Source organism: Saccoglossus kowalevskii, chromosome 9 (assembly GCF_978046115.1).
Source record: "Saccoglossus kowalevskii chromosome 9, keSacKowa6.1, whole genome shotgun sequence".
Classification (NCBI taxonomy): domain Eukaryota; kingdom Metazoa; phylum Hemichordata; class Enteropneusta; family Harrimaniidae; genus Saccoglossus; species Saccoglossus kowalevskii.
Genome location: NC_140649.1, coordinates 2,364,134 through 2,380,635, shown reverse-complemented (window position 1 = coordinate 2,380,635; position 16,502 = coordinate 2,364,134). Strand labels below are relative to the sequence as shown.

General features: G+C 37.0%; 1 protein-coding gene across 2 annotated transcripts in view; it reads right to left on the bottom strand.

Annotated features, from left to right (window-relative positions):
• The window catches only part of LOC102805661 (mucolipin-3-like), a 57,575-nt gene that overhangs the window by 23,366 nt on the left and 17,707 nt on the right, over positions 1 to 16,502 (bottom strand). For both annotated transcript variants that reach the window (XM_085503043.1, XM_085503044.1), the window contains 3 exons: positions 15,416 to 15,518; positions 8,468 to 8,549; positions 8,057 to 8,159 (listed from right to left, as the gene is read on the bottom strand). In XM_085503043.1, coding sequence (XP_085359169.1) covers positions 8,057 to 8,159; positions 8,468 to 8,549; positions 15,416 to 15,518 — 288 coding nt within the window. The remainder of the gene's footprint in view (positions 1 to 8,056; positions 8,160 to 8,467; positions 8,550 to 15,415; positions 15,519 to 16,502) is intronic.

Below are 16,502 nucleotides of genomic sequence, written 5' to 3'. Positions count from 1 at the left end.
GTACTAAGCATCCAATAGAATATTTATAAGAGTACTAAGTATCCAATAGAATATTTATAGGAGTACTAAGTATCCAATAGAATATTTATAGGAGTACTAAGTATCCAATAGAATATTTATAGCAGTACTAAGCATCCAATAGAATATTTATAGAAGTACTAAGTATCCAATAGAATATTTATAGCAGTACTAAGCATCCAATAGAATATTTATAAGAGTACTAAGTATCCAATAGAATATTTATAGGAGTACTAAGTATCCAATAGAATATTTATAGGAGTACTAAGTATCCAATAGAATATTTATAGGAGTACTAAGTATCCAATAGAATATTTATAAGAGTACTAAGTATCCAATAGAATATTTATAGGAGTACTAAGTATCCAATAGAATATTTATAGGAGTACTAAGTATCCAATAGAATATTTATAAGAGTACTAAGTATCCAATAGAATATTTATAGGAGTACTAAGTATCCAATAGAATATTTATAGGAGTACTAAGTATCCAATAGAATATTTATAGGAGTACTAAGTATCCAATAGAATATTTATAGGAGTACTAAGTATCCAATAGAATATTTATAGGAGTACTAAGTATCCAATAGAATATTTATAAGAGTACTAAGTATCCAATAGAATATTTATAGGAGTACTAAGTATCCAATAGAATATTTATAGGAGTACTAAGTATCCAATAGAATATTTATAAGAGTACTAAGTATCCAATAGAATATTTATAGGAGTACTAAGTATCCAATAGAATATTTATAGGAGTACTAAGTATCCAATAGAATATTTATAGGAGTACTAAGTATCCAATAGAATATTTATAGGAGTACTAAGTATCCAATAGAATATTTATAAGAGTACTAAGTATCCAATAGAATATTTATAGGAGTACTAAGTATCCAATAGAATATTTATAGGAGTACTAAGTATCCAATAGAATATTTATAGGAGTACTAAGTATCCAATAGAATATTTATAGGAGTACTAAGCATCCAATAGAATATTTATAGGAGTACTAAGCATCCAATAGAATATTTATAGGAGTACTAAGTATCCAATAGAATATTTATAGGAGTACTAAGTATCCAATAGAATATTTATAGGAGTACTAAGTATCCAATAGAATATTTATAGGAGTACTAAGTATCCAATAGAATATTTATAGGAGTACTAAGTATCCAATAGAATATTTATAGGAGTACTAAGTATCCAATAGAATATTTATAGGAGTACTAAGTATCCAATAGAATATTTATAGGAGTACTAAGTATCCAATAGAATATTTATAGGAATACTAAGCATCCAATAGAATATTTATAGGAGTACTAAGTATCCAATAGAATATTTATAGGAGTACTAAGTATCCAATAGAATATTTATAGGAGTACTAAGCATCCAATAGAATATTTATAGCAGTACTAAGTATCCAATAGAATATTTATAGGAGTACTAAGTATCCAATAGAATATTTATAGGAGTACTAAGCATCCAATAGAATATTTATAGGAATACTAAGTATCCAATAGAATATTTATAGGAGTACTAAGCATCCAATAGAATATTTATAGGAGTACTAAGCATCCAATAGAATATTTATAGGAGTACTAAGCATCCAATAGAATATTTATAAGAGTACTAAGTATCCAATAGAATATTTATAGGAGTACTAAGCATCCAATTGAATATTTATAGGAGTACTAAGTATCCAATAGAATATTTATAGGAGTACTAAGTATCCAATAGAATATTTATTGGAGTACTAAGCATCCAATAGAATATTTATAGGAGTACTAAGCATCCAATAGAATATTTATAGGAGTACTAAGTATCCAATAGAATATTTATAGGAGTACTAAGTATCCAATAGAATATTTATAGGAGTACTAAGTATCCAATAGAATATTTATAGGAGTACTAAGCATCCAATGGAATATTTATAGGAGTACTAAGTATCCAATAGAATATTTATAGGAGTACTAAGTATCCAATAGAATATTTATAGGAGTACTAAGCATCCAATAGAATATTTATAGGAGTACTAAGCATCCAATAGAATATTTATAGGAGTACTAAGTATCCAATAGAATATTTATAGGAGTACTAAGTATCCAATAGAATATTTATAGAAGTACTAAGTATCCAATAGAATATTTATAGGAGTACTAAGCATCTAATAGAATATTTATAAGAGTACTAAGCATCTAATAGAATATTTATAAGAGTACTAAGCATCCAATAGAATATTTATAAGAGTACTAAGCATCCAATAGAATATTTATAGGAATACTAAGTATCCAATAGAATATTTATAGCAGTACTAAGTATCCAATAGAATATTTATAGCAGTACTAAGTATCCAATAGAATATTTATAGGAGTACTAAGTATCCAATAGAATATTTATAGGAGTACTAAGCATCCAATAGAATATTTATAAGAGTACTAAGTATCCAATAGAATATTTATAGGAGTACTAAGTATCCAATAGAATATTTATAAGAGTACTAAGTATCCAATAGAATATTTATAGGAGTACTAAGCATCCAATAGAATATTTATAGGAGTACTAAGCATCCAATAGAATATTTATAAGAGTACTAAGTATCCAATAGAATATTTATAGGAGTACTAAGCATCCAATAGAATATTTATAGGAGTACTAAGTATCCAATAGAATATTTATAGGAGTACTAAGCATCCAATAGAATATTTATAGGAGTACTAAGCATCCAATTGAATATTTATAGGAGTACTAAGTATCCAATAGAATATTTATAGGAGTACTAAGTATCCAATAGAATATTTATTGGAGTACTAAGCATCCAATAGAATATTTATAGGAGTACTAAGCATCCAATAGAATATTTATAGGAGTACTAAGTATCCAATAGAATATTTATAGGAGTACTAAGTATCCAATAGAATATTTATAGGAGTACTAAGTATCCAATAGAATATTTATAGGAGTACTAAGCATCCAATAGAATATTTATAGGAGTACTAAGTATCCAATAGAATATTTATAGGAGTACTAAGTATCCAATAGAATATTTATAGGAGTACTAAGCATCCAATAGAATATTTATAGGAGTACTAAGCATCCAATAGAATATTTATAGGAGTACTAAGTATCCAATAGAATATTTATAGGAGTACTAAGTATCCAATAGAATATTTATAGAAGTACTAAGTATCCAATAGAATATTTATAGGAGTACTAAGCATCTAATAGAATATTTATAAGAGTACTAAGCATCTAATAGAATATTTATAAGAGTACTAAGCATCCAATAGAATATTTATAGGAGTACTAAGCATCCAATAGAATATTTATAGGAATACTAAGTATCCAATAGAATATTTATAGCAGTACTAAGTATCCAATAGAATATTTATAGCAGTACTAAGTATCCAATAGAATATTTATAGGAGTACTAAGTATCCAATAGAATATTTATAGGAGTACTAAGCATCCAATAGAATATTTATAAGAGTACTAAGTATCCAATAGAATATTTATAGGAGTACTAAGTATCCAATAGAATATTTATAAGAGTACTAAGTATCCAATAGAATATTTATAGGAGTACTAAGCATCCAATAGAATATTTATAGGAGTACTAAGCATCCAATAGAATATTTATAAGAGTACTAAGTATCCAATAGAATATTTATAGGAGTACTAAGCATCCAATAGAATATTTATAGGAGTACTAAGTATCCAATAGAATATTTATAGGAGTACTAAGCATCCAATAGAATATTTATAGGAGTACTAAGCATCCAATAGAATATTTATAGGAGTACTAAGCATCCAATAGAATATTTATAGGAGTACTAAGTATCCAATAGAATATTTATAGGAGTACTAAGTATCCAATAGAATATTTATAGCAGTACTAAGTATCCAATAGAATATTTATAGAAGTACTAAGCATCCAATAGAATATTTATAGGAGTACTAAGAATCCAATAGAATATTTATAGGAGTACTAAGCATCCAATAGAATATTTATAGGAGTACTTAAGTATCCAACAGAATATTTATAGGAGTACTAAGTATCCAATAAAATATTTATAGGAGTACTAAGTATCCAATAGAATATTTATAGAAGTACTAAGTATCCAATAGAATATTTATAGGAGTACTAAGTATCCAATAGAATATTTATAAGAGTACTAAGTATCCAATAGAATATTTATAGCAGTACTAAGTATCCAATAGAATATTTATAGAAGTACTAAGTATCCAATAGAATATTTATAGAAGTACTAAGTATCCAATAGAATATTTATAGGAGTACTAAGTATCCAATAGAATATTTATAGGAGTACTAAGTATCCAATAGAATATTTATAGCAGTACTAAGTATCCACTAGAATATTTATAGGAGTACTAAGTATCCAATAGAATATTTATAGGAGTACTAAGCATCCAATAGAATATTTATAGGAGTACTAAGTATCCAATAGAACATTTATAGGAGTACTAAGTATCCAATAGAATAATTATAGGAATACTAAGTATCCAATAGAATATTTATAGGAGTACTAAGTATCCAATAGAATATTTATAGGAGTACTAAGCATCCAATAGAATATTTATAGGAATACTAAGTATCCAATATAATATTTATAGGAGTACTAAGCATCCAATAGAATATTTATAGCAGTACTAAGCATCCAATAGAATATTTATAGCAGTACTAAGTATCCAATAGAATATTTATAGGAGTACTAAGCATCCAATAGAATATTTATAGGAGTACTAAGCATCCAATAGAATATTTATAGGAATACTAAGTATCCAATAGAATATTTATAGGAGTACTAAGCATCCAATAGAATATTTATAGGAGTACTAAGCATCCAATAGAATATTTATAGGAATACTAAGTATCCAATAGAATATTTATAGGAGTACTAAGCATCCAATAGAATATTTATAGCAGTACTAAGCATCCAATAGAATATTTATAGCAGTACTAAGTATCCAATAGAATATTTATAGGAATACTAAGTATCCAATAGAATATTTATAGGAATACTAAGTATCCAATAGAATATTTATAGCAGTACTAAGCATCCAATAGAATATTTATAGCAGTACTAAGCATCCAATAGAATATTTATAGGAGTACTAAGTATCCAATAGAATATTTATAGGAGTACTAAGCATCCAATAGAATATTTATAGGAGTACTAAGTATCCAATAGAATATTTATAGGAGTACTAAGTATCCAATAGAATATTTATAGAAGTACTGAGTATCCAATAGAATATTTATAGCAGTACTAAGTATCCAATAGAATATTTATAGGAGTACTAAGCATCCAATAGAATATTTATAGGAGTACTTAAGTATCCAATAGAATATTTATAGGAGTACTAAGTATCCAATAAAATATTTATAGGAGTACTAAGTATCCAATAGAATATTTATAGAAGTACTAAGTATCCAATAGAATATTTATAGGAGTACTAAGTATCCAATAGAATATTTATAGGAGTACTAAGTATCCAATAGAATATTTATAGCAGTACTAAGTATCCAATAGAATATTTATAGGAGTACTAAGTATCCACTAGAATATTTATAGGAGTACTAAGCATCCAATAGAATATTTATAGCAGTACTAAGCATCCAATAGGATATTTATAGGAGTACTAAGTATCCAATAGAATATTTATAGAAGTACTAAGTATCCAATAGAATATTTATAGGAGTACTAAGTATCCAATAGAATATTTATAGAAGTACTAAGTATCCAATAGAATATTTATAGCAGTACTAAGTATCCAATAGGATATTTATAGGAGTACTAAGTATCCAATAGAATATTTATAAGAGTACTAAGCATCCAATAGAATATTTATAGGAGTACTAAGTATCCAATAGAATATTTATAGAAGTACTAAGTATCCAATAGAATATTTATAGCAGTACTAAGTATCCAATAGAATATTTATAAAAGTACTAAGTATCCAATATAATATTTATAGGAGTACTAAGTATCCAATAGAATATTTATAGGAGCACTAAGTATCCAATAGAATATTTATAGGAGTACTAAGTATCCAATAGAATATTTATAGGAGTACTAAGTATCCAATAGAATATTTATAGGAGTACTAAGTATCCAATAGAATATTTATAGCAGTACTAAGTATCCAATAGAATATTTATAGGAGTACTAAGTATCCAATAGAATATTTATAGGAGTACTAAGTATCCAATAGAATATTTATAGGAGTACTAAGTATCCAATAGAATATTTATAGGAGTACTAAGTATCCAATAGAATATTTATAGGAGTACTAAGCATCCAATAGAATATTTATAGGAGTACTAAGTATCCAATAGAATATTTATAGGAGTACTAAGTATCCAATAGAATATTTATAGGAGTACTAAGCATCCAATAGAATATTTATAGGAATACTAAGTATCCAATAGAATATTTATAGGAGTACTAAGCATCCAATAGAATATTTATAGCAGTACTAAGCATCCAATAGAATATTTATAGCAGTACTAAGTATCCAATAGAATATTTATAGGAGTACTAAGCATCCAATAGAATATTTATAGGAGTACTAAGCATCCAATAGAATATTTATAGGAGTACTAAGTATCCAATAGAATATTTATAGGAGTACTAAGTATCCAATAGAATATTTATAGGAGTACTAAGCATCCAATAGAATATTTATAGCAATACTAAGTATCCAATAGAATATTTATAGGAATACTAAGTATCCAATAGAATATTTATAGCAGTACTAAGCATCCAATAGAATATTTATAGCAGTACTAAGCATCCAATAGAATATTTATAGGAGTACTAAGTATCCAATAGAATATTTATAGGAGTACTAAGTATCCAATAGAATATTTATAGGAGTACTAAGCATCCAATAGAATATTTATAGGAGCACTAAGTATCCAATAGAATATTTATAGGAGTACTAAGTATCCAATAGAATATTTATAGGAGTACTAAGTATCCAATAGAATATTTATAGGAGTACTAAGTATCCACTAGAATATTTATAGGAGTACTAAGTATCCACTAGAATATTTATAGGAGTACTAAGCATCCAATAGAATATTTATAGCAGTACTAAGCATCCAATAGGATATTTATAGGAGTACTAAGTATCCAATAGAATATTTATAGAAGTACTAAGTATCCAATAGAATATTTATAGGAGTACTAAGCATCTAATAGAATATTTATAAGAGTACTAAGCATCCAATAGAATATTTATAGGAGTACTAAGCATCCAATAGAATATTTATAGGAATACTAAGTATCCAATAGAATATTTATAGCAGTACTAAGTATCCAATAGAATATTTATAGCAGTACTAAGTATCCAATAGAATATTTATAGGAGTACTAAGTATCCAATAGAATATTTATAGGAGTACTAAGCATCCAATAGAATATTTATAAGAGTACTAAGTATCCAATAGAATATTTATAGGAGTACTAAGTATCCAATAGAATATTTATAAGAGTACTAAGTATCCAATAGAATATTTATAGGAGTACTAAGCATCCAATAGAATATTTATAGGAGTACTAAGCATCCAATAGAATATTTATAGGAGTACTAAGTATCCAATAGAATATTTATAGGAGTACTAAGCATCCAATAGAATATTTATAGGAGTACTAAGTATCCAATAGAATATTTATAGGAGTACTAAGCATCCAATAGAATATTTATAGGAGTACTAAGCATCCAATAGAATATTTATAGGAATACTAAGTATCCAATAGAATATTTATAGGAGTACTAAGCATCCAATAGAATATTTATAGCAGTACTAAGCATCCAATAGAATATTTATAGGAGTACTAAGTATCCAATAGAATATTTATAGGAGTACTAAGTATCCAATAGAATATTTATAGCAGTACTAAGTATCCAATAGAATATTTATAGGAGTACTAAGTATCCAATAGAATATTTATAGGAGTACTAAGTATCCAATAGAATATTTATAAGACTACTAATCATCAGATGATACTTACTTTTGTCAGCAATAAAGTTTCCCTGATATGTTCCATCTAATGCACCCTCAGCATCTAACCGAATATTCACTTTTCCATTATGACCATTATTGTCAAACATGATCTACAACAAGTAAAATTAAATTAGAAATTTAATGATGCATGTTTTAAACACCTTTTATTTTGTTCATGACATTTAAGGCTATCCCTGAAACAGGCCGTACTGGCATCAGTAATTATTCAACTCAGTTATGATTTATTGGCAGAATACTTAAGTGGAGTGTGAGAAATGAGTGTTGGCGAATAAAAAAACTGATGTTGGTATCAAACCTTCATTATTTATTTGGGGAATAATATTCATCAAAATACAAAATAAAAATATCAAACGATTGATTATATAAGAGACAAATATTGTATTGTAAGATAACTTACTGTGATACTAAATATGTATATCTCAGGTGGTGATGCAATGTGAAAAGCTTTCAAGTCAAAGGTAACTTGAAGTTCAATCAATCTGAAACAATTACAACACAGTCATGTATTACATTATTTGAATTATTAGTAACATGTGCTTACATAATGCACTTCTTAGTATATTACTGCACATAAATGCAATGCATAATATAATAAACAAGCAGTCTGTCAGCTGAGATAGCTCCGCTGTTAGCAATGCACATTTCAATTAAAGAACTGAATATATCATTAGAAAATGAACAATATGTATAGTATCAAAGCAACAGGACTTGCTGTTTTCAACAAGAATTCAAAAATATCATATTTTACCAAAAAAATATTCACTAAAATTAGAGAATTAAAGATATTATCACGAAATGAACAAATCTGAGAGAAGTCCACATGTAGTATTTATATATGTAATATCAAAACAATTGGACTTGTGGTTTTCAAGAAGAAGTTGAAATTAGGCAAGGGTTCTTCGAACCCGCCTATTCACATAGTTCATACCCACCATAGACTCCGGTCAGTCAAAATGACTATTTTGAACTGTAGGCATTAATCAGCGATTCTGCCGGTGACGGAGAGATAGAATCTAGGTCAGGGGAAGCCCCATGACCTCAAGATTCTTTTACCCCTTACGTCACGAACCCACGTGACCGAGGCCACATGGCAACGCCATAGGCAGCCGTCCATCACTCTGGTTCCTTTCTCTCTGCCTCGAGGACTTAGACCAACACGACGGAAAGAGTGGGGAGGTTGGGGGGGGGACCGGGAGTCTATGGTGGGTATGAACTATGTGAATAGGCGGGTTTGAAGAACCCTCGCCTAAATTCACTACGTTCAATTACCCACCATAGACTCCGGTCAGTCAAAATGACTATTTTGAACTGTAGGCAGAGTCAGACACCGATAGGTGGCGGGTTTTTCCGAGCAAACAGAATAAAAAGGAATGATGAAAGTCTTTTCCCAGTCCGGGATGAAAACAAACTCAAAAAGACCTAAGTTAAGACCCAAGAAGGGTTGTGTCTTACCTTGCCTGTGCTGTCCCAGAAGCAAGAAGCCAATGCTGCTGTGGTGACAGGGTTCGGTGTGCCCCAGAAAGCTAGACCCAAGCCGAACTCGGGGGTGATAAGCTTGAAGTAGGACCGAAACAGTTCGCATGAGGGCGTAGGTCGACAGAAGCGAAACCTGGGAGCTTCCAGGAAGTGCTAGTGGAACAGACAATCTGCCCGCAAAAATGCAGAGACTGACTTATTGCCTATGCGCAGAGGCCCCTGCAGTCGTTCGGGCTGGGTCAGCAAACAAAGCCTGACCGGCTACGACGGGGCCTAACCTGAAGAGACCCTGCTCAATAGATTGGGAGTCTCCTAGGTAGTAGTTGATGAAGACGTTCTGCGTTCTCCAGAAGCCTGCCCTCAGAATGTGTTTGAGGGGGGCACCTGACGCTAGCGCTAGTGAGTTAGCAATCGCACAGACCTCATGTTCTTGTACTTGGTGTCTCTGCAAGGTCTGTGTTGAGGAGGATAGTGTATTATAGACCTCCAGTACAGTCGCAGTAATCCACCTGGGGATGGAAGTCGGGGAAACCGGCATATCCCGCTTGCCAGGGCCGTAACACAAAAACATGTGTTTGGTTCCCCGTCTAGAAAACCTGGTACGGTTCTCGTAGCAACTCAGCGCTCGGACCGGGCAGAGAAGCAATTCCTCCTGATCCTCCGGACTGACAATATTTGCCCGCCGGGGGATGACGATCGATTGAGGATCGTGTCCTGGGATTTGGTTCTTGGCGAGAACCCGATTCGTGTCTTAGTACAACTTGATCGCCCATAAAAGCGGCACAACCGTCCGCAAAGGATAGTGCGTGCCTAGCTTTGGCCGGCGCCTACCTGAGGCGAGGGCCAGTAGGAAGACTATTTTCCACATCAAAAAATTGAGTGGTGCTGATTGGAGAGGCTCAAAAAGCAGTCTGCTTAGAGCAGACAACACAGCCGACGAGTCCCAGTTGGGCGGCTCCCTTGTATGGGGTCTTGGCGTCTGGAAAGCAGTAAATAGTCTCCTAAAAATAGGACAATCGGCTAGTCTTGTTCCCGTACGTTCTGAGTGGTGGGGGACAAGACCGACCTGTAGCCAACGCGAGCGCGACCGAGGTCATCATTTCGATGATCCGTGTTAGTTCGCGGAGGGACACAGAGGGAACGCTGACTAGGCATTCGGCTAGGCTGCCTAGCGCTAAGCAATACGCCTGAAATAGCTAAGCCAAGCTTACCTCTGTGTCAAAACTCCATGCCCAGGGACACCAACTGCACATTGGGTCGAGGTGGGACTTGTCGATTTACCAATGAGCCCAACTGGTGAAGTAAATCCCGTGTTAGCCTGACACGTTTGGCTATTACCCCTTGCCCGGGTTGTTGGTAACCGGAAGTCTGGGTACGAATTGAGGTGTACTGACATCTGGTGAAGCAGCAGCACTACCTGGTTCATCACTCTGGTGAACACGTAAGGCGCTGTGCCTAACCCGAACGAGGAGGCACCTGAGATTCAAATACTTGGCCCAGCTGGGCGATTCGAAGGAGATGGCAACTCGCTGGGTGCATCGGTACGTGCAGGTAGGCTAGCCAGTCAAAACAGTGGATGGAGAGAAGAACCCTGAATGGTGTCTCCATGTGGAACCGATCGAGGAGCACGTACTGATTCAGTCTGCCTAGGTCCAAAACTGGACGCCTGCCATTTGTAGATTTGGTACTACGAACCCATTTGGGTAGAAGCCTGGCCTTAGCTCCGGCTGATGTACCCTGTGTATGGCGTCTTTCCCCAGCAAACTGCTACTTCCTGTCTGATTGCTTCTGCCTTGCGGGAGTCCCCTGGCAGTGCCCAACAGGGGAGACACTGATGGGGGGAAAAGGAGATTTCAGCGGTATCCCGTAAACTGATGTTACTACCTGGAAAGGTCCAGAGATCGGTCACCCGTTGTCTCCAAACCGGACTACACCGGCGCAATCTGTGTTGACAGGGATATGTGGCCACGTGTTCGGCAGTTGCGAGGGGGAGGGATGGGGTGTGCTTCCTTCCCCATGAGGTGAGTCCCCAAGGCCTGAAGTAGTCACCAAGTTGTGACCTGGCCATTCACCGAACACGTGCCTGTTCCCCCCCCCCCCCCCCCCCCGGTTGCAGAGATGAGCGTCAAACATGCCTCCCCTGCTGCCGGGTAGACGTCCACCCAGGGAGGGCGAGGAGCCACCACCTGGGTCTTACCTCCCTCGGGGCGCGCCACTAACCTCCCCTACCATGGAAGGGTATAAGCGCTTGCCTCCTGGCTGACTCCAGCTAGCGGACAACGCCCTAGGGCGTTGTGTTTTCTGTGCTTGGGGTGCCCTCCGATTGCCCATGGTAGGACCAACTGGCTAGCGGATTCAAACTGAACCCTCCGGTTCATTGCACTCCGAAGCTCCGAGACTGTACCCACCATTCCCTGAACAAAGAGGGTGGAGGAAGTCCAGTCTGCGTCACTGAGGCGGGGACGTACCCCGGCTCAGCTTGTCGGCGAAAACATGTGCGTCTAAGGCCGCGTCTCGTAGCACGGTTGTGACCCTGGCCAAGAGAGCCAGGCGACACTAGGGGGTGTCGCATGTAGATGTGCGGTGGCCCACCAGTAAAAATGTCGCCTGGTCTAGGAGGCTGGTGCGTTCTGCCTCCAAGGTCTCCAGAGTGCTGGTCACGCATAATGTGCTCAAGCAACTCTGCCCTCAGGGCTAGATGGGTCGTCTTCAATTGGAAAGGACACCCATGGAATGCGGCTATCCCCCTTTGCCTGGTTTGCCAAATTCGTGGTACCGGAGTCTGAGGAAGGAGCCTTGGAATCCGGTTGGGGGCGTTTTGGTCTCATCCCACGCTATGGGGTCTGATCCCGAAACCACACCGACCGGGTAGCGTTTGGTCCAGTGGGAAGTGTTGCCTTATATTATCCCCACTCGGGGGCCTTAAGCATTACCTCCTCCACGGCTGACCAACGCCGCCCATCAACACCGTTTGCATGCTCTGCGCCCCACTCCGCACTCGGAGGACAGGGAGAGACTTGCCGACGGGGTTGCTTTGGATCCCGACGCCCGTGATCCCATAAGCGTTGAAGCAACCTTAGGTGGTTGCTTTAGAATCAAGGGTGGGGGTATATACATCGTATCACTGGGATCGATGATACTCCGCCTCACCCCAAAAGCGTGGCTCACCGAGTCATACAGATGGATGACTCTGAGGGAACGCCCGGAGTACCGGCTGTATCCGACGTGAGCGAACTGCATCTCCTTTCACTTTAATATGTGAGAGGGAGCGTGTTCGACTGTGCGTCTCATGACAGGGTCGGTTCCCTCTGGGGACGCCCATGGGTCGGTAAGAAAGGAGTCAAAACCCACAGCGGGGACACAAGGAAAAACTCGTTACCATTGTACCGTTATCGCGTGATGAACCCTAGCTGGCTGAAAGTAGGGGGGGGTCAACGTGTGCCCTGCCCTGAAAGCCCTGCCCCGAGATCGGAGACTTGGCTGCCAACACCCCGTTGGCCTTCAGTGCCCGAGGATCCAGAGAAGGACCGGGGCAATTAGCCTGGGCCTCGGCCACCCCCCAAAATAGTGGGAGAGCCGTGCCTGGGAACGGGGGGTTCCCCGGAAGAGACGTGTTTGAATGCAAACATGCTTTCGTGTCTCTTCCTGCTTGCCCACCGAGGGGACACAGTGGAGACAGCTCGCTCCGACTGCGTCTGATCTACCCAGCCTGCCAGGGACGCAATTGCCCTGACAGTCCTTCGACCAAAGCCCTCAACTCGGAGGCAAACTTGGCGCCGTGCGAGGAAGGGTCCACGAAGAGACCCGCAACAGGCCCCATAGGAGGAAAGCCTCCAGGGGCTGCAGCCTCGCTGCAGCCGGTAAAATTGGGTAAAAACACCGCCTGAAAAAACAGACTGTGAGAATGCCCTCCGATCAGCGGGGGAGACCGAGAAAATATCGGTACCTCCGCCGTCGGGCCTCTTACTCGACGTCCCGGTACATGAAGTACCGGTAGCCGAGCGTGAGGACTTTCCACTCATGCAAAACACGCAACTCACTTTAACCGATTTGTTTACTGGACGCACGACCTTGCTGTGACGCGGTCAGTGTCAGCGATTTTGATGGCTTTGAAAGAAAATCTCAGGCCTCAGAACTCCAGTGAAAAAAACACGCTTTCACGCAAAACAACCCGAAACCCACACGTAGCCACGACAAAGTATCTCGGATGCGGGTTCTATGCTGGTAAATTCTGAATAAACCACTGTACGGTCGAAAGACTAGGAGACCGGAAGAAAAAGGCAGCGAGCCTTGGAGCTGTCATTACATCGATATATTGCTAAATACATTAAAAATAAAAGATGACATGCATGAGGGAGACGAATTACAGTTGTAAAAGGTGCCGTCATGAAATCAACATGTGACTACGTAGTGGCGCCGGATTTTGATTTCTTTGCTGTGAAAAATACTACACACAAAGGGGAAAACGACACGAGGGTAAAAAAAGACAAGGAAAACTTATCCTACCAGCTACCATGTCGAATGCCGAGCAGCGGCAACAACCCAAGCTATAAATCCGGACAGGAAAAAAAGCAGGCAATCCAGCAGAGCTCGCTAGATTTCATCTCCACTCGAGGCGGAGAGAAATTAAGAGTGATGGATGGCTGCCTATGGCGTTGCCATGTGGCCTCGGTCACGTGGGTTCGTGACGTAAGGGGTAAAAGAATCTTGAGGTCATGGAGCTTCCTCTGACCTAGATTCTATCTCTATGTCACCGGCAGAATCGCTGATTAATGCCTACAGTTCAAAATAGTCATTTTGACTGACCGGAGTCTATGGTGGGTAATTGAACGTAGTGAATATATCACTTTTTACCAAAAATTACAAAAATATTCATCAAAATTAGAGAATTAAAGATATCATTACAAAATGAACAAATCTGAGAGAGGTCCACATGTAGTAACTATATATGTAATATCAAAGCAATTGGACTTGGTCCAGGCATTTCTAAGATACAGGTCCGGACGGAAGCACGGAGGTCAAAACTGCGTTCGAACGGGGACTAATTAATTTCATATCATGTTTTTAACTATACTAAGATTTATCTGAAAGTAATATATGGCTTTTTCCTCCAACATTACAGAGCAATATTTTGAGATATAAATGAGTAATTTGAACCAATGCAGTGTAAATATGCATGTTTGGATAATTTTCCATGACATATGAACCAAAGCAGTGTAAATCTGCATATTTGGATAATTTTCCATGACATTTGAAGCAATGCAGTGTAAATATGCATATTTGGATAATTTTCCATGACATTTGAACCACTGCAGTGTAAATATGCATATTTGGATAATTTTCCATGACATTTGAACCAATGCAGTGTAAAGATGCATATTTGGATCATTTTCCACGACACTTGAACCAATGCAGTGTAAATATGCATATTTGGATCATTTTCCACGACACTTGAACCAATGCAGTGTAAATATGCATATTTGGATCATTTTCCATGACACTTGAACCAATGCAGTGTAAATATGCATATTTCGATCATTTTCCACGACACTTGAACCAATGCAGTGTAAATATGCATATTTGGATCATTTTCCATGACATTTGAACCAATGCAGTGTAAATATGCATATTTGGATCATTTTCCACGACATTTGAAGCAATGCAGTGTAAATATGCATATTTGGATCATTTTCCATGACATTTGAATCTTGAACTGACATAACTCAGATTGGCTCTATCATGAGCAGTTATTTTTTTTAGAATTTACTCTAGCTGGTTCACTGTCTATAGAATCAGTGATGTGCCAAACATCATGCCACATTATTTGTAAGCATATATAATAAGATATAAATTCATAAAATCCAATTACCTTCTCCATGTTATTGTGAGATTATTGTCATGGAAAAAACTTTGAACTGTTTCATTCACTTTTTGCTTGCTATAATCACGAGGTACACTGAAGTTGGCACAGTCTGTCAAGACAACAATTATGATAAAATATTAGGAAGCACCTGTTGTATTCTGTACTATATAGACTGTAAATGATCAATGTATTAAAGCCTTACTATATATGCTTCTTAGGTTGTGAACTGTGTACTGTTGCCCACTATACATGCACTGTTGCCCTCTACACATGCACTGTTCCCACTATACATGATAACACGTCTCTCTAATAACACCTCTCTCTAAAGATCTCCAATATGCAATAAACAGATCAATGTATCAATGTAGCCAGATCTGAAGGCCTTTGCCGCATTCTGGCCATGCTGTGTGGCGCGTATCGCGTGGACGGGTTTCACGTTCTCTGCACGTAATAAGCTCGGTTATTAAGCATCCTTTTTTGGGGATGCCCGGTGGCCGAGGGGAAGACGTGTAGTGGCGTGAAGCTAGGCGATTAGGTGCCGTACGCGAGCGCCGGTTCGAGTCACGCACGCAGTACGTATTTACTATAATTAGACATAGTCTTTACCTTGCCGTTTATTCGGTGTTATTTGCTTACTTTACTTCCTATGTCGACAGCAACTATGAGTTTAAAAATTATTTCTCAGTACTTATTCACTGTTAAAATGCTGTACCATTACTTTCACCATCCTACTACAGCCAGATCTGAAGGCCTTTGCCGCATTCTGGCCATGCTGTGTGGCGCGTATCGCGTGGACGGGTTTCACGTTCTCTGCACGTAATAAGCTCGGTTATTAAGCATCCTTTTTTGGGGATGCCCGGTGGCCGAGGGGAAGACGTGTAGTGGCGTGAAGCTAGGCGATTAGGTGCCGTACGCGAGCGCCGGTTCGAGTCACGCACGCAGTACGTATTTACTATAATTAGACATAGTCTTTACCTTGCCGTTTATTCGGTGTTATTTGCTTACTTTACTTCCTATGTCGACAGCAACTATGAGTTTAAAAATTATTTCTCAGTACTTATTCACTGTTAAAATGCTGTACCATTACTTTCAC